This window comes from Mesoplodon densirostris, chromosome 1 (assembly GCF_025265405.1).
Source record: "Mesoplodon densirostris isolate mMesDen1 chromosome 1, mMesDen1 primary haplotype, whole genome shotgun sequence".
Taxonomy (NCBI): domain Eukaryota; kingdom Metazoa; phylum Chordata; class Mammalia; order Artiodactyla; family Ziphiidae; genus Mesoplodon; species Mesoplodon densirostris.
Window position 1 is genome coordinate 213,028,254 of NC_082661.1, and position 19,030 is coordinate 213,047,283.

General features: G+C 32.0%; 1 protein-coding gene across 4 annotated transcripts in view; it reads left to right on the forward strand.

Moving 5' to 3' along the window:
- CCSER1 (coiled-coil serine rich protein 1) overlaps positions 1-19,030 on the forward strand; it is a 1,210,612-nt gene that overhangs the window by 253,764 nt on the left and 937,818 nt on the right. For all 4 annotated transcript variants that reach the window (XM_060094716.1, XM_060094688.1, XM_060094698.1 and 1 more), the window contains exon 4: positions 12,508-12,601. In XM_060094716.1, coding sequence (XP_059950699.1) covers positions 12,508-12,601 — 94 coding nt within the window. The remainder of the gene's footprint in view (positions 1-12,507; positions 12,602-19,030) is intronic.

Below are 19,030 nucleotides of genomic sequence, written 5' to 3' on the forward strand. Positions count from 1 at the left end.
ATTATAATATAAATTACATTAACTTATACATTAATTAAGTTGAATTGATTGGTTTATATCCATGGATTTTGAATACTGCATTAGATTTCTGTTGATTGCAAAACACTTTATTTACTTGGAATTTCTTTATAGTCCAGCTATATGCAGTACAAACTGATATGTGAATGGCTGAGCAGGATAAAATATTCCAATTTTGTCTTTAATTTTGCAAGTGATTTAGGTAAAATAAAAATATTTTTCTAAATTTTGTATTGATCTAACCAGAGAGATAAATTCATTTGAAAAACTTTATATCAAAAAAATAAGTTAGCAAACATGCCAAACTGAAGAAATGAGCTGATTCTTTTCTGGTTTGACTCTCATCCACCTACAAATATTTTTCTGATTTATACCCTAGTGATATTTTCTTGTTCTCTATATTTTAGGTGAAATTAATATTGACATGTATTTGATATTTATGAATATATTTATTTTGTGACTATATGCTTTTATTATAGAGTATTTGTCAATATTGTGTTTTTTAAACTAATTTTTCAGACACTAGGAAATGGGACTATATAGCTTTATAGATCACTGTAGGTATTTAAGCACTAAAGAACTTTCTCTTGGTGACAAAACACTTCTAACTGGTTTTGTTCTTATACTAATATTGCTGAAATGTTTGTCTTTCTTTCTCTCAGATCACGTAACACTGCTTTTATTTTAGTTGTTAAAATATAATTTTTTTTTACTGTATTACATAAAAGAACATAAACTTAATCTTTCAAATAGACAGGAGGTTCTAATTTTATAAGGAAAAAATGGTACTCTACAATTGCTTGTGGTGTGCCACGTCTGCCTGTGCTGTTGTATTTCTCTGTCCCTTACTGCAAAGTCCATTAATATGGAAATAATTCAGTAAGCGGAATTATATTGCTTCCCAAAATAGTTCCAATGTGATACTCTTAACAAATGAAATATAAAATGTATTTAAATAACTATGGATTTCTCCTCAATAAGTCAGAACATGCACTATTTCGTGTACTATACTGTTGTATTCAACAAGTTCAAAATTCAAGACAGTTTGTTACTTGCATTGTACCTAACATACTGAAAATTCTCAATAAGTAATTATTGATTGATTGAGTTAAATTACTGATATGCTCAGGACTGTGCTAAGTACTGTAGGAACTGCAACGGGAGAGTAATTGCACCATATTTACTTTCAAAATGATGTAAGTAAGAGTACTATTACAAACCACGTGGGAAGAAATTAATGTTAACCACATGAAGATGAGGAAGTCTTCCTAAAGGGAATGGAATGTTAGTTGGACCTTGATGGAAGTATAAATAAAAGAAATTTGGTTCAACTTGCAACTGCGTAAAAGAAAGAAAATATCAAGGAAAATTTGAAAAGTTAACATTTTTTTTTAACATTGTCAAAGAGCATAGTGAAGGATCATTTGTAGGTGAAAATAATTCCAGATAGGGAAAGTAGATTATCAGGAATTATTTGCTTTCATTTTACAGAAAAGTGAATCATGGCCTAAAGAATTTAGTTTACTTGTTTGAGATTCCATAGAAAATAGCAAAAATGGGAGCATACCTGTTTGAGAAGTTTTAAGGAAACTCGTCTAGAGCTCGTTTTCAAAACTATACATGCTCATTTATGATCAAACATCTAGTAAAATGCTAGTAACCTTAAAAAAATAGGTCTTGATATTTAAGGATTTCCTTCAGTATCTCTAGAATCTGGCACGTGCGTGCATGCGTGCACACACGTCATGTGAAGGGAAGCTTAATGGAGAAACTTTTATTCTTCAGGTAAATATATGTTTAAATCTTAGATCTTAGTTCTGCCACTTTTTGTGTCATGGTCAAGTTATTTAATTTTTCTCACCCTTGGGTTTTTCAGCTGTAAAACAATGCATGCCTTTCTGGCTGTTAGGATCCATTAGAATTTTTTTTTTTTTTCACATTGAATTCTTGGCAGAGTGGTTAGGATGATTTTCCTAAAATGTGTATTTAAGCATGTCACTTTCCAGTGATTTCTAAATTCCTTACCTGCCTCAAAGTTATGATCAAATGATCTAGACTCCATACCTCTAACCTCTTGTACCATGCACCTCACCTCTATGCTCCAACCATTCCAGCCTTCTCTGTGCCCCACTCACATATCAATCTCACATCCATTGTAGATGATTTGCCTGTATTTTGTCCTTTGTTGAGAATTTTTTTCCTTCCAGTTTGCATATAGCTGCTTATAATTCATTCCTCAGCCCTTATGACACCTTTAGAAAGGCCTTCCCTGCCCTTCTCATGTAGAGTAGCTGCCTCCTACAACCAGTAAATATTATGTTGATTTAAAAAAAAAATCCTATAAAATTAGCTGAAATTACCTTGTTTCTCATTTGTATGTTTATTGTTTAGATAGGAAACTTCTCTCTTTTGGTCATTATTCTTAATTTAGTACTTTCCCTGCAGTTGGTAAGCCATCAATAAATATTGTTGAATAAGGGAATAAATTACTTTTTGTTGCCAGAATTATGAGCCCAATATGGAAAATTGAGGGAAAAGATATAGAAAATATCCAATAAATCTTTAACATAGGCAATATATATACCATTTCAGTATGTATAATCTTAGTCAATTCCTTGTTTCTGTATTATTAATAAATAAGCATTGATTTAAAAAAAAACTGACGATGATACTTTCCGCCTGTAGATATGGCTCTGGAATCTAACATAGTAATTTGAAACCAAATTAGATCATGAGCCATGCATCGTCTATGGAAACAGTATATGTGTAGTGAACTGCTCTTTGCCCAAAATGAGGTCTGACCTTTGCCCTCAGGTTCTGAGAGGTAATTTATATCATACCTGATAGGAGTATCTTTGTTTAGAGTCCAGGGGTGACCACACTGGATCTTAGAGTGGAGCTGGACACATCAGAAAATATCAGGGTGGGGCAGCCCACATCAGAAAAACAAGCATATGATTTACGGTAGAAACTTCAGGTCATTTATTTTCAGACAGTGTTGAGTCTGAGAGCAACCATGTAGGCAATCAATCAATTGATCGATCATACCTATGTAATGAAGTCGAGTAAAAATCTCTGGACACTAAAGCTTCAATGAGCTTCCCTTGTTGGCAGTACTCTGTTTGTGTTGTCACATGTCAATGCTGGGAGAGTAATACATCATGTGTACAAGGGAAGCTTTGCATTTGGAACCCTCCCAGACTCTGTCTTCCTTTGGCTGATTTTTGACCTGTACCCTTTACCTGTAGTAAATTATAATGATGAGTAGAGCTTTCAGCGAGTTCTGTGAGTCCTTCCAGTGTACTTGAGGGTGTTTTTGTGAACACTCCAAACTTGCTGTTGGTGTCAGAAGTCAGGGAAATTTGGAGGACTGTTCCCTTAGACTTTGCAGTTTGGCTAACTCTGGGTATATACCATTAGGGGAAAGAAGCTCATAATTGTCTTATAGATTTGAAGATTTTAGATATGAATGGAATTACAGAGAATAGTTGTTCTAATATTTTATTTCATGGAAGGGTATCAGGGAGGTTATGATTTGCTTCAGTTCACAGACTTGGTTTGGTGGCTGGGTTACAGTTAGAAATCAGATTTATCAGTCCCAATCTTTTGAATTTCCCACTATGCTATATTATTTAACACAAGGTTGGCATGATAAGTATCACTGGATATATTTGATTCCTATTTTAGAAATAAAATTATGACATTTTTAAAATTATAAATCAGTAAAACATTCATCAATTTCATAATATCTGATATACAAATATAAACCTAGAATAAAACTTAAGGCTTAATTATATGAGATCTATCTGTGCCTAAAAATACACATTTTTAACTAGAGTAGCTATCCTGATCTGAATGGTATTTATGGTACACTTTCTGGTCACTGGTTTAACAAGCTTACATATTAGGTTTTCTTTGGCAAATTCTAATTCATTGTATATTGGCTAGAATAGTGATGGAAGATTCATAAAATTCTCAGAGCCATGTACACTGATAATGGTGAAAAGTAAGCACTTCCAATGAGGCTAAAATGACAGCTTTAACAACAACAAAAAAAGCACACCTCGGCAATCTTAGACAACTAAACTGGTATAGAGCTAGCAATTAAGTTCTTAAACATTCCCTCTGTACTACACATGAATACTTTCTCTGGATAATAAATTTTCCCCAAAACATCTGATAGTTTTAAAAAATTGATGTTCTAAAAAGGACACTATTTTTTGTCATCAAAAGAGTTTGGCAATAAGACATCTCATTCCCAGATAATTAAGTGAGATATTATTATAATATCATAAACAAGATACTATTAGGTAAATGGGATATTATTTTCCATATACTATAATGATACAGCACAGCACTAGAGATTCTGAAAACACAAGAATTCTGCTCATATGTAGCACCAAGTTTTATGGTGGTCTTATGTTCTGTGAAAACCAGCATATATTGCACATAAAGGGAGTTTTTAAGGGAAAGGCTTTTAAACTTTCCTATCATTATCAAAAAGCATTTTTTAAGCACCTGTTATAAGTAATGTTGTAAAAAAAACGCCTGTGATATAATAAAGTATAAGTATGTTACTTTGTATTTGCTCTTTAGGTATTTGGGGCAAGGGGATAGACTCAGTGCAATGAAAGAAATGCAAATGGCATTTCTAGGAAACAATAAATATGTTTGTTTTTAGTAATAAGTTTTCAGGAAGCAATTTGGGAGAGATAGATACAGATCAGATTGTTGGGTTTTGAATGACAATAGAGTTAGTGTTTGTTCTATAGACATACACCATTGTCATCTTTTCATGTGTTAGGCAGTGAGGGAATATATACAAATTATTGATACTTCAATGAGAGTAATCTCAGAGTAGTATGTAGAAAGAATTGTAAGTGAAAGTTGAAGAATTGGAATGGTTCTTGGCAAAAAGTTGACAGGTACACCAATAAGAATATAATGAAGTACGCTTCTTAACTGTGGAATGCTCAGTTCCCCTGGTACACAAAGAAGAATGAAGGGTAGAAATAATGATCTCAGTCTAATGTATATATATATATATATATATATATGTATATATATATTTTAACATCTTTATTGGAGTATAATTGCTTTACAATGGTGTGTTAGTTTCTGCTTTATAACAAAGTGAATCAGCTATACATATTATATCCCCATATCTCTTCCCTGTTGCATCTCCCTCCCACCCTCCCTATCCCACAAAAATACTAGAATTCCAAATATTTTAATTGTGATAACACTCTTTTCCACATTACCACGTTCAGCTCAAGCCAATTACACAGAATGTAATTGTGGTATTTTATTGAATGGAATTTGCTTTCATTGGACTTGAGTGCTATATAATAATTATTTATTTGTGTTGCTTTATTGACAGTGACACAAACTGATGTAGTCAAGTGCAGAATCAAAGAGATGGCATCTGTAATGTTGGTTCTCTTTTGTCATGAAAGAAGAATCCCAAGAGACATTATTTTTTCTCCATATCTTAAATGATGAGAAGAAAAAAATGCATTTTTAAACTAATAATCATTATATATTTTAATTTTGAATCATGGAGTTTGCTAATTATATATTTATACTCCCTAGTTTTCTATTTTTATAACTTAATAATAAAAATTACTTTTAATTTATTCCCTTGCATAGATTAAAATGAAAATGTTCAGAGTTTACTTTAAAATTTTGTATGAATTCAGATATAGATTTAAAATCCACATAAAATCTATGGACATATGAATCCATATAAATGTTAACTTTTCCTAAAAAATTGAAATATTATGATTTTTAAGTTTTAGTATTTTAGTATTGTACTATTTGAATAACATAAAATTATTTACCTTTTATTAGTGTAAAGAGTAGAGTTAGCAGCTCTGGGCATAGCTTTAGGAATCTCATTTTGCTATTTTTTTTACATTTAAATATGAAAAAATATGCATAATCAAAACAAAATATGCGTTGTGTATGTGTTTGGACTTGTAATGGGAAGTCTTATGAGTAAGGACTGAAAGAATTAAGACAAATTTTTGAAAATATTTATTAAAAATGTATTTTGATGTATGCAGATCCATAAGGTTAATCAGTACTTAGCAAAGAGCAAGCTGTGTCTGGAAATACTTTGTGTCTACCATGTCGAAGGGTGAAGGTAATTCTATTGTAGTGATTGAATATGCTTTAATTATCCAGTCAGGAAATCAAAACCGAATAACTCCTCAGAGCAGTAATTACGAAGTATTGTCATTTTAATTTCTCTTTCCAAAAAATAGCAGTGAAATCGTATCATTAAAATTATATGCATGTATTGGTGTATTATCCTCTTTCCCACTGCATATATGGGTGTGAACAACTCGACTTTTATCAAAATGTATGTACCCAGCCTCTTCAGATGTCTGCTTTGGATGATTTCTGTACCATGTCCCTTTATGTCTCTCATTTTTTACAATTCATGTAATTATCTTTCTGGGATAATACGAATTATTTAAAGATGTATACCAAGTTACTTGACTTTATCTTTTTTTCCCAATTAAAAAAAGCCATTGTAATTAATTGTAAAGCCAGTCTCAGAACGTATTTTAGGCAGGAAAGTTTCACTGAGGGTCTTCTACAATAGCTACATCATATGTTTTCAATAATAAAATGACATTTTCTTTTTCGTCCATCTGTGGAAATGCCTATGATTAGATTAGTAGAGAATGAAACACATATCCTAGCAGCACCTGATCATAATGGAGAATGACTAGAAGATGTAAACTAGATTGACTATCCCTTATTAACTTGAATAATTTGAATAATTCTCTCTTCACTTTTAGACTACATAATGATCAGAGCAGTTCTGCTGTGTCATTAAAAATTACATAAACAAGTATTGAAGTCTAGAGCCTCTCATATCTTGCCTTTTAGATATTTTAAGCCTTCTTGGAAAGTGCTTTGACTAAAATATAACAGCATAGAAATGCAATTAGTAACATCTTTATAATACCACAATTAGCGGATGTTTTAATAATTCAAAAATTTCCTTTGATGGAATTATTTCTTCTATAAGCAACACTTCCTATGTAGTAACATGTCCCAGCTTCATATATTTTTCACAGGATCATAATTATTATCTTTATTGCAATAAAAAGACAAGGCTAAAGGGTTATGGGATGGTTACATATTAATAGAGTGATCAGAGCTTGTCTTTTCAACTCTGTAGCTTCAGAAGTTCAACTTTATTCTTTCAGCCAGTAGCAACCAAATTCTAGAGAACTAATTCACAGTAACGAAACACAAGAGACTGATTTATAAATAATGGTACCTACTTTATTTATTTATAAAAGAGATTGGTATTTCTTTACTAGAATACAGTTATCTTTAAGTTCTATGAGGAAAGAAAACATGCCTGTTAGGTTCATTTTTAAATCCCCAGAGTTTAGAAAATTGATTTTTGAATTAATTCATTAATAACTACTTAGTTTACTCTTAATGGCTTAAAGTCATTTGGGAGATTTCATGACTAATTAGTATTCTTGATAGATTTTTAAATGTCTGCTTAGGGAATACTTAGTAATAATTGTGCTTCATTTTTAATATCCAATTTATTAATATTATGAATTAGTAAAAAATTAGTATTTCCTTATAATTAAATAATCAACTCTTCTCATAATACCCACATAAATCTTACATAAAAATAAATTAGAATATGTATTAAATTAAATTTTCCATGGCCTTTAAGCATTGGTTTAGATATTATATAATAAAATTCTTCTCGGTGTTTCATTACAACACCAAGCCTAACATATCAATTTATCTTAAATGTTTTGGTCACTTTTAAAGAAGAAAATTATGCATTTTACAATGATTCAAGAGCAAGTCAATATGCTTACCCTAAAACTGGTTACAAATGTGCTCATGCTAGGAATTTACATTTCCTTCTACCATTTGCCTTCGTTCTCTTTGCTAATGTGAAACTTTTCATCTTTCACTGGGATTTCAGAAATACTTGAGTCTATTTTTGCACTTCCCTAGGACTTATTATACTAGACTTAAAAGAAAAAGAAAGTCTTCTCTTAAATTTGCACTTTCTGGGTTGCTGACTAGATAATTTTTTGTGTAGTCACTGAAATTTGCTATACATTCAGAGATGATTCAAACTCAAGATTCTGACCATCAGGTTGGACTTTCCTTTTTCAATTAAACTTTACATTCTATGTCCTTATGCCTTTATTTTTAAAATTCAAGCCCAGCTTTTAATTTTGTGCAATATTGGTGCTCCCTCCCCAAATTATTTGCTTTTAAAGTTTCAACTGCAATTGTTATATAAACAGTTTTCCTGTTATTATGATATATATGCCTGGTATATTAATGTTATTAGAAACCCATGGACTTTCATTATTCTATCTTTATTATACAGAGCTACCTAGGTTTTTATCTACCAGAGGATGAGAGACTATTGTTAGTTATCACTTGTAGATATTCCATTAATTTATCAAATGTCTGAAGCACACAGTTGTGCCCTTTTAGATACAGGGTCTGACTATTAGTATTAATTAAATGCTGGACTCCTTTTCCACTTGGTGGTTATGTGTGACCATTAGTGCTGGTCAGTCCTTTCTATCCCTGGTACAGAACTACTTTTGATGATACTACTTTACTTGCAAGTCTTTCCTTGCACAGATCAAAAAAAGTGCATGTCTTCATATTATAAACATACATAAGATTAGAAAAAATACCTGTATGTTTAGCTATTTATTAAAAACAATAGACATTGAAGATATTCTACCCTGTTTGTGTTTTTTGTGTGTATATCATTAATGCCTCTTTATATCCTTCACATTAACTTTTCTGTTTGAGTAACTCTTAGTTTTTGATAGGCTCAGATTGTTTCATTTAGCCATAATGATTATTGTTTTTTGTTTTTGTTTTTGCGGTATGCGGGCCTCTCACTGTTGCGGCCTCTCCTGTTGCGGAGCACAGGCTCTGGACGCACAGGCTCAGTGGCCATGGCTCTCGGGCCCAGCCGCTCCGCGGCATGTGGGATCTTCCCGGACCGGGGCACGAACCCGCATCTCCTGCATAGGCAGGCGGACTCTCAACCACTGTGCCACCAGGGAAGCATTGTTTGTTTGTTTTTTGATGCTCATAATGTCAGAAATTAGCCAGGGAGAAGCCATTTAGGTTGCTTTCTTAGCCTTTCAAAACTTCCTCCAACTTTTTTTTAAGACCAATCTTGTTTTCTGGCAACAAAAGAATGTTCCAGAAATAGTCTGTATTTTTTTCTTTCCTTCTTTTTTTCCCTAATAATTAAGGAGCCCTGGTTCTTTTTTGTTGGTGGATACTGGGTAATGAGTATCTGGACTTCCCCTAAGTGCTGGCTGAGGGCAAAAGCACTGTTGCTGCTATTGATCTTTTTTAAGGAGAGATCTGGAAAAGATATTTCTTTTAGGTCTGTGAGTTCACACTGACTTTTCTTCTGTAACATCACGTTGCTGCATCTACTCTCTTTTTGGTATGATGTTTCACCAACTTCAAAGACTCCACTCCATTAATAAGAAAGTTGCTCTGTAAGCAAGATATCAAAGCAAGGCAATTTAGAATAAGTATATTGAAGCACACCTCCTCTAGACCAGTGGTCGATGGGCTCCTGCTAGACTAAATGTCAAGGGTCACCTGCAAAATGACAAAATCAAAACAATGTAATGAATTTTCCAAATTTAATTTGTTCACTTTGTTGGTGTTACTTTCTTCAATTAAATGTTTGGGATAATGGTGACAGAGTTTTTAAGTATTTCCTTGTTACAAAAATAAAATCTTTTTAAACTTTATTTTCAAACTGAGGATGGATGTATTAACTGTCAAAATTCAAAAGAGGGTTGAACAATCCACCCTTGAAAAGATCATGTATGCTGCTGGACCTCAGGAACTGCTGGAATCAGGAACCAGAAGATCTACTACTATGACACTTGTCATTTTTCCAGTAGACTTAGACTGGTCTTAACCATGCAATGAAATCCAAGACCCCTGTGATGTGCATCTTGCAATATCTATCACCAAACAGAAATTTTTCTCATTTTTCTGAGAGGGCTATGATCAGCAAGTTTGGTTAAAATGCCCATCTTGGACCATCCACCAAGGACAGGAAGTCTGGCTCATGTAAGAACCTGGTATCTTCTTCTATAGCTAGGTGGATTGAGTGGGGTGATTCCAAATGCAAGGGAGAAATGCTATGCAAAACGTAGAAGCTTACATTGAGGAAGACGTCCTTACTTGGCATAATTACAAAAACATATGCCAGGCACTCATTTATTTCCTTTGTTCTGATCTTCATTGCTTTCTAAGTGTTGTTGGTTGTGTAAGTTTGCTGGGGATGCCATAACAAAATACCACAAACTGGATGGCTTAAACAGCAGAAATTTATTTTCTTGCGGTTCTAGAGGCTGGAAGTCTAAGATCAAAGTGTAGGCAAGTTTGGTTTCTCCTGAAGCGTCTTTCCTTGGCTTGCAGATGGCTGCCTTCTTCCTGTGTCCTCCCACGGTTGTCCCTCTGTCTGTGTTGTCTGTCCTAATATCCTCTTCTTATAAGAACACCAATCATATTAGATTAGGGCCCACACTTGTGAGTTGATTTAACTGTAACTTCTTCTTTAAGGATACTATCTTCAAAAATAATCACCTTCCAAGGTACTGGGGGTTAAGACTTCAGTTTATGAATTTTGGATGAAAACAGTTAAGACCATAATATTAGTCAGTGAAATTCAAAATACAAGTATAAAATTGTTTAGGCTAATTTGGAGCTGTATCAATTACTACACTTTCACCATTAAACAATTTTTTTACCAATGTATTCTTTTTTTTTTTTTTTTTGCCGTACGCGGGCCTCTCACTGTTGTGGCCTCTCCCGTTGGGGAGCACAGGCTCCGGATGCGCAGGCTCAGAGGCCATGGCTCACGGGCCCAGCCGCTCCGCGGCATGTGGGATCCTCCCGGACTGGGGCACGAACCCGTGTCCCCTGCATCGGCAGGCATACTCTCAACCACTGCACCACCAGGGAAGCCCACCAATGTATTCTTGACTACCTGACTAAAATTCTCTTATTTGGATACTGCCTAATAAACCCTAATAATATTAGTATCCTTATAACATCTCCCTTTTCAAAACTCTTAATTTTCCACAATCAACTTCAGTTATATCTCTTTTGTTGTCTCAATATTCTGTTTTGAATTTTTGAGAATGGCAGCCTCCTTTGTTGCCTATATTTATAACATATTTTTAATGCTATATAAATAAGCAACTTATTCTCACTGGTTATCCCTGCCACATTATATCATAGAACTTCCAAGAAACAGTTGATTTTGTTTATAGTTTAAATTATTAGATCCCTTGTAATTAATACAGATACAATGTAATACGATGCAATCCATTATAGTAATCGTTCCCTGTAATTTTCATTTACAGAAGAAAGCACTTATATTTGGCAATATTTATCACCTTTGAAACTACTGTACTCTATTCACAGATAACATGTGTTTCTAAAGTTTAATAATGTTTAATTCTATTTTTTACAGTAAGAGTGGTTTATTTAAAAGTTGCAGTATCCTTACTTTCAATCCCAAGAACTAAGGTGTCCATTTGACAACGTCATTAGGCTTTCTCTAATGAATATTTACTTCTTTAGATATAAATTATGGTCACATTCAAATCAGTGGACAAACTTATCTGAAATGTTGTGGTATCATTTAACATTTAGGTTGTTTTTCTTGATGTTCTATTTTTTGTACTTTTGTTTTTTCCATCCTAGTCTCTAAGAGTAAATTCTTGCTTTCTTAACATATTCACTACCAATCTATATACAGATATGCAAATCAGGACTGTATTCCTCCTTCAAGAATTTCTCCCTCTGCACATCACTCTTTTCCCTCAAGATTTCTCAATATACTCTTCTAGTTTACTGTGCTATTTGCCCTCTTGAGAAAAAATGAAAAGGTAACATGATCTAGCTCTGATACTTATGACTTTATGAAAATCAATAATTAATTTTTAATCTAATTGATATTTATCTCTCCCATTCATTCCTCCTAATCTAAAGCAAATGATTGGGAAACAGTAACTGGATTCCTCCTCCCTTCCAAGCATAGTTTAAATTAATATTTCAGGGTTGGCACTGTATACAAAAATTGTTTGAGAAACAATTCATTAAATGTGTCAGAAGACTTACACAAATTGGAAAGATAAATATTAGAAAAAGAATCTAAAGTTCTAGCTCACAGACTTCTATACATTTGAAAAACCTCTTTGTGCATTTTTAATGGGAGTTAAAATGTTTATAATAATTATTGAAATTTTTATTGGGCTGATAATTTTAAAGCTCATAAAATAAACAATTTCTGGGGTTCAGTTACAGCATTTCCTTTGTAATTTTGAGTTCTTTTTCGCTTCATGGCATCTACATGTGGATATTTCCTCAGGTTCTCAGTGTTTTGGTTTCTAACTGTTGATTTTGCTTTTTCTTCAGGATGTTTTGAATAATTTGGGATCTTGTGAACTGGATGAAGATGATTTAATGCTTGATTTGGAATTTTTAGAGGAACAGAATCTTCATCCTTCAGGTAAATATTGAATAAATGCACAATATCATACAACTCTGGTCCAAGTCATTTAGCTTTCATTGATAAGCTAAATATTGTTTAGGCTGCATTCAGTCTTTTCAATCCCAGTTTCTGTATTCTGTGTGCAAGGCACATGCTAGGTACCCTGGACACATTATTCTGGTGATCTTATAATCTATTATGAAAATATAAATTTGGTTGGAAGATAATTATTAAATAAGAAAAAATTATAAAACAGAAGTTCTTTCAAAGAGGGAAATTCTAATGAAACAGTTAATGAAAAAGTTAATATTTTCTTTTTTTCGGGGGGAGACAACAATTATAATCCCATTTTTCATTTATTTTATATAACCAAATGAAAGTTTTGTGGACTAAGTTTACTCTTTCAAATCTTCGCCATCTCAGTAATAACTGTGGTGGTTAATGTTAATGTGATAAGGTTGACCTCAAAATTAGTAATTACCAATAGCAACCACAAGTACACACTCATAAACACATACACACACACACACACAGAGTTATAGTGTGAGATAAATAAATTCTTGCTGAATGAATGAAGAAGGGAGCCCACTATATTTGTAATAGTTTAAATTTGTATTAAGGCATAAAGTGTAATGTCTTCAAATACCAAAATTATTCCTTTTGTAGGATATAGGAATTAATTGTTCACTCAAATTTAGATATTTGACTACAAAGGCAAGTTTTTATTTATTTATTTTTTACTACTAATAATACCTTGAACTCAGTCATTTTCAAGTTAAAGTAGAAGTAACATTAAAGCTTTAAAATCTTGAGTCATACTGCATACATTTAAGAAAATCAACCTCTTGGAATTTATTGTCCATGTTTTTAACTTTTAGGAATTAGACATAATCTCTGAGGTTGTTTCCAGCTGTAATATGTTATGATGAATTTTTGTTCATGCAGTATTTTTATATTATAAATAATGTCATAGTAACAATTGTCAAAAGAAGGAAATAACAATGTATGTATTTTTTTACACCCTTATTTTAGGCTAATATCAAAAAGAAGCTAAATAAAAATTTTTTCTGCTTAAATGTATATTTAGCATAACCATTTCTTGAGACATTCTTCCTGCAGTTGATTTGACAGATATTCTTTTAAAAATGTAGATTTTCTCACTTTTACGCAGGTACCTTATACAATTTCGTCATTCATGTGTATTTATATTGAAAAAGTCACACATGGTGACAATGTATACATTTTGGTGGGAAATATGTCAGTATCTAGCAAAACTATACATACATTTATCTTTAGATCCAGCTATCCAACATCTATTAATTTAATCATAACACACTGGAAATATACAAATTAATATATACAAATAACTATTTATTGCAAAATATTTGCAAAAACAAAATATTGGAAAACCTCAAACAACCTTCAGTAGGACATTAGTTGAATATACAATGGTACACTAAGCAGTCATTAAAAGGAATAATGATGGTGTCGATATGTGCTATAGCATGATTGTAAAGGTATACTATCAGTGGAGAACTTTGCAATGATGAATTAGACAGGTAGTACCTAAAGTCACTGATCACTAACTTCACTACACTGTAACAACTAGACATTTTGTCCCTCTTAATGCAATGACTAGAGAAGTACACAGCAATACCACTCCTGCCCACAAGTACTTAAATCTATTTGTCTCTTGATTAAATAATGATTTTACAGGAAATATTGGGATGAGGAGACAGGGAATGTTAAATGGCATGATGGGATTGCCAGCAAGCAAACATAGGTATGGGGCATTCTACAGGGTAAATGGTCTGGTTTCTTCAACAAATAAATGGCATGTTAAAAAGGGGAGGGGTGTTGTAGATTAAAAGAGCAAATGCCATGTGATATCTTTGTGCCAAAACATAAGAACACTATGCAAATATATTTCAGAGTTTATCAGAGAAGTTTGAGTAGTGATGGAATTATTGTCACAGAATTATTTTTATTTTGTTGGGTGCTAAATATTTTTCTTTGGTTTTGTCTTTGAGGAAAACTCTTCATAGAGACACATGTGGTTGAAATAATATGGTATCTGAGATTTGCTTTACCAACAGTATGGAGGAGGGAATAGATGAAACAATGTTGGTAAATTATTGAAAATTATCAAAGCTGGGAAATAGGTGCTTGGGGTGAAACTTTCATTGATTAGTTGTAACGTTTTCTCTATTTTAGGTATTTTAAAAGATTTTCACAATAAAAATAAAACCAAGTAGTAAGTAAGCAGAATTATAGACAACATAGACATCTCAGCTGTGTTTGTTAGGCAACCATGATAAAGAGCAAAGAATGCCTTAAAAATATAAAAGAGTTAGCTCAATTTATTTGCTTGGGAACAAAAATGAACATTTGTAAACTTTAACTTCTCTTTTATAAAATAATGAGTGCAATGTACTTTGTTAGTTTATTTTAAAAAATGATATAACAAATATGATGAATCTCCTGAATCTGCCTCAAGGTGTAGATAACTTGGTTGAAACCAGAGCTAGGGTACCTTATGAATCAACTGAGTTAACCAAATTGTTCATAAGATAAATGATGTTACTTTGCATATCTGAAGTACAGTTATAATAAGTGAGATAGTCCTTAAAGTGACTTGGGTTTGTTTAATGTTACTTAATAAAATGAAAACCTATTTCACTTTGGATGCCACATTATGGGGTTTGAAAAAAGCCACAAATATCTGTTTATGTACATTAGCTCAGAAAGAAGAATTTTTGGTTGAATTGGTTTTATACAATTTGTTTTTTTTTTAAGCAACATAATTAAAGGTCTTATCAGAATATAAGAAGCTTATTATTGATAAATGATACTGGTAAAAAGCTCATTAATACTAAACATTCTAAAATACTGGTTTAAATAAAAGTCATTTTCAAAAGTCTGAAAACTAAAATAATGATACCATTTAATTCTACTACTTATGTTACTGTGGACATCTTTTAATGTGCTTTTTATTTTATTCTTGCTATCTGTATTTTCATCTAAAAATGAATTATAAGTTTGCAGTTAGGTTTTCAAAAGTTGACCAATGCAGTGAACAATATGAATAAAGTTTCATGAATCCTTTTAATATGTAAATATATCTATGGAGTCCAAAATTAACACACTTGCTTCCTAAAAAAAGAGGTAGTATGAATAAATAGTAGTATAAATAAAATATCTGTTTTAAAGTGCAGTAAGTGGATATTATCTTTTTTTTTAATGAAAGCAAGAAAGGACAATTTCAATTAAAAAAAGGTGTATGAATTCAAAATGAGTTCCCGAAAGGAGACTTGCCTTAAGGAGAAAAAATAAAAGCAACTATTCTGAATAATTTACTCTGATCTTGGCATTATCTAATACTATCTTTTAAATTCTAATATAAAAGCTAAGATTTTAGATTAAAAAGCCTATGGATAAGCCTTCCAGATGTCTTTTATTATGTTTTCTTCAATTAATGTTTAAATTACTTTTCTGGAAATTTTTTATGTTCAATTAATATGCATCATGTTTAAACATAGGATTATCAATTTGTTTAATACCAGACATTCCATTTCCCCTGTAGTAAATTATTATATTTACTGTTTTTCTGTTTAATGCATCATTTATAATGCACATATGACAAGTTATTTTTTAATTAAAAAATATGAGATGCTATCATTTATACTTTGATAAATTAAAAAGTATATTACTGTCCTTCCCACTTTTTATCTTTCTTTACTGTCTTATTCATGTCGATATGGTGGTGTTTTTGCTACAGATTGAGTCATGCAAGATATTAGCAGTGATGTTGGTTAGATATACCTCAACAGCCTTTTGAAAAATAAAAGTACTAACAAGATTTACTAGCATTTAGTATCTCTAAGACTCAAACAGCTGCCCTTAAACTTTTATTTACCCTGAAATGCATGTTATGCACTACATAATCTGTCAAAGGAAAAATACCAGAAATATATTTTTGCCTAGTTTTCTTTATGTAGTTTTAAATTTTTGTGATTAGGATTTTTTTCTATTAATTGAAGCATCTTACAAAATAATCATTCAAGAAAAACAGGGTAATGATTAAAGAAGGATATGAAAAATAAAATGAAGCCACAGATAAGATTGGCACACAAAATGTATACTAGTATTACCTCAGAGACCCAAAAATGTTATTTGGAGTATACTACTAGCATATGTGAAGAAAGAAAGAGAACCAATTGCATGATTAAAAATATACACCATCAATCATTCAGTCAACCAGTCAATGCCCTTTTTAAAATAAAGGAATTTTTGTTACTAAAAACTGAAAGATATTTTACTCACATGTCTTTATAAGGTATAAATTATTTGATATCAATAGTTTCCTCAGCAACTCCTTTCAATGCAGGCTGGTAGCATCATGTTACCAGTTCAGCAGAAGAAATTCTAAATGGTGACACATCAGTGTAGCAAAAGCTAGGAGCTTTATGAGGAGCTTGCTTAATCCCAAAATAAAATCTAGTTCCTTGTCCATAGTTCATATTCCTCAGCTAATTTTAATGTTGAAAATAGTTAATGTAAATAATGTCAAGCATTTTCCTCAGATGTAAGGTAATTACCATAAAGCCTAGTAGAATATCTAATATTAAGCAGTGTTACTTCCCAGTGAGTCCTCCAAAATGAACTGTTTGCAAAATGTAACCCTTATGTAACAGAAAAAGACAAGTTTTCTACAAATAGAAGTAATCAAAACACCAGTTAAATATCAAACAGTGCATACTGTTCGATAAAGAATAAGAATTTGAGTTTTGGTTTTAGAGTATTTAATCTATACCTATTCTTTAGCACAGTGAACTACAGCGAAGTCACATGTCTATTGAGGCTGCTGCTAGCATTACCTTCATAGTGGTAGAAGCTGATGGGAAGCGTGCACCTGGCTAATTTGACAGTGAAGCATCATAATTAACTAAATGAGTTAAAGTTGAAAGGAAAAGAGGCTAAAACACATTTTGATGTTACCTGTTTGGAACATATTCATTAAAATACTATTTCTCCAATTCTTTCTTTTGTTAATACTAGGAGTGGGTTGTGTGTAACCTTTAGCAATTAGTAGCTGGAGATCTAAGTTGATAGGAAGGAAAAATGAATGCCTATAATAAGCCATGCTCTTTGCCTGAGCTATCTCAGCTTATCCTCACAGTAACTCTCGTGAGAGGAAGTTGCGTTTTAAAGATTCATTCAAATTAAAGAAACCACAAATTAATATCAAAAGAGAGGAGGCACTGTAGAGACAGACACATCCAAGTTAGAAGAGCAGCTTTGCCACGGTAGCCTTGGCAAGTAAGTGATCCAATCTTTCTGAGCCCTTTTCCCTCATTTGTCAATTGACAATAAAACTATCTATCTCAAAATATCATCCTACCCAAATGGGTGACGTATTTACATGTAAAGTGCCTTTCACAGTTGCCTAGAATAAAATAAGAGCCCAGTACAAACTGCGTAGCTCTCTTGAAATCTTGAATTCTGTGTCAAAAAATTTGTCCCATCGTTGGTTATTTTTCATCGTTCTTAATTTCTTAATATTTTACCATTAGTCCATATATTTAAAAATACGCTCTCTGATTTGAATTTTTATTATCTATCTAACATTTTAAATGGTGTTTTCTTAGTACTGATTATTCAAAAATTAAGTTATTTCGCTTATTACAGGTGGTACGTTTCTGTGTTAAAATCAATACAGTTAAATGCATGAAAATACTTTTTCAGATATTAGTCATGTGTCCAATATACCACAACTTATTTAAAATAGAATTTCTCAGAGAAAGAATAAATTTCTGTTAATTAAATACTTTAAAACTTATTAACGTAAATCATTTATATTCAGAGAGAAAGCCAGTCTGTTCTTTTGTATTAAATTTGGTGTTTACAATTTGCAGTTGAGTTACTCAATTGAAAATATATTTTACTTATTTATCATTCTTTGATGAAAATAATGTAATGGTCATTTGGATGATTGGGTGAAGAAGTTTTTTTATTGTTTTTGTTATTTATTTTGGACTGTATATCTAAAAACACCTGGGGCCAGTATCTCTTGGTATATGTCCAGATGCAAATAGGGAAGTAATGGTTCAATGATATCAGTTAGGAATTAATTAGGTAGTTGTTAAATTATTTTGAGTTTGATGAACAAGCAATATAAAATTCTGCAGTGAGTTAATTAAGGAGGTAACATCGTTCACACAGGGAAAATTATAAAAATCAACTGTAAGTTTTTACAAGCTTTGGCATGTCTTGGTCAGAAAAAGTGTGTGTAAGTTATTTTCAGTATGATTTTATAAAGCTAAGAACATGACACTTAATTTTGGAATTATGATGTAGTGGTTAAAAATCTGGACTCTGGAGTTAGACACATCTCAGCTGCAGTCAGGCTATGTAAACTTGAACGAATTATTTAATCTCTCTAGTTTC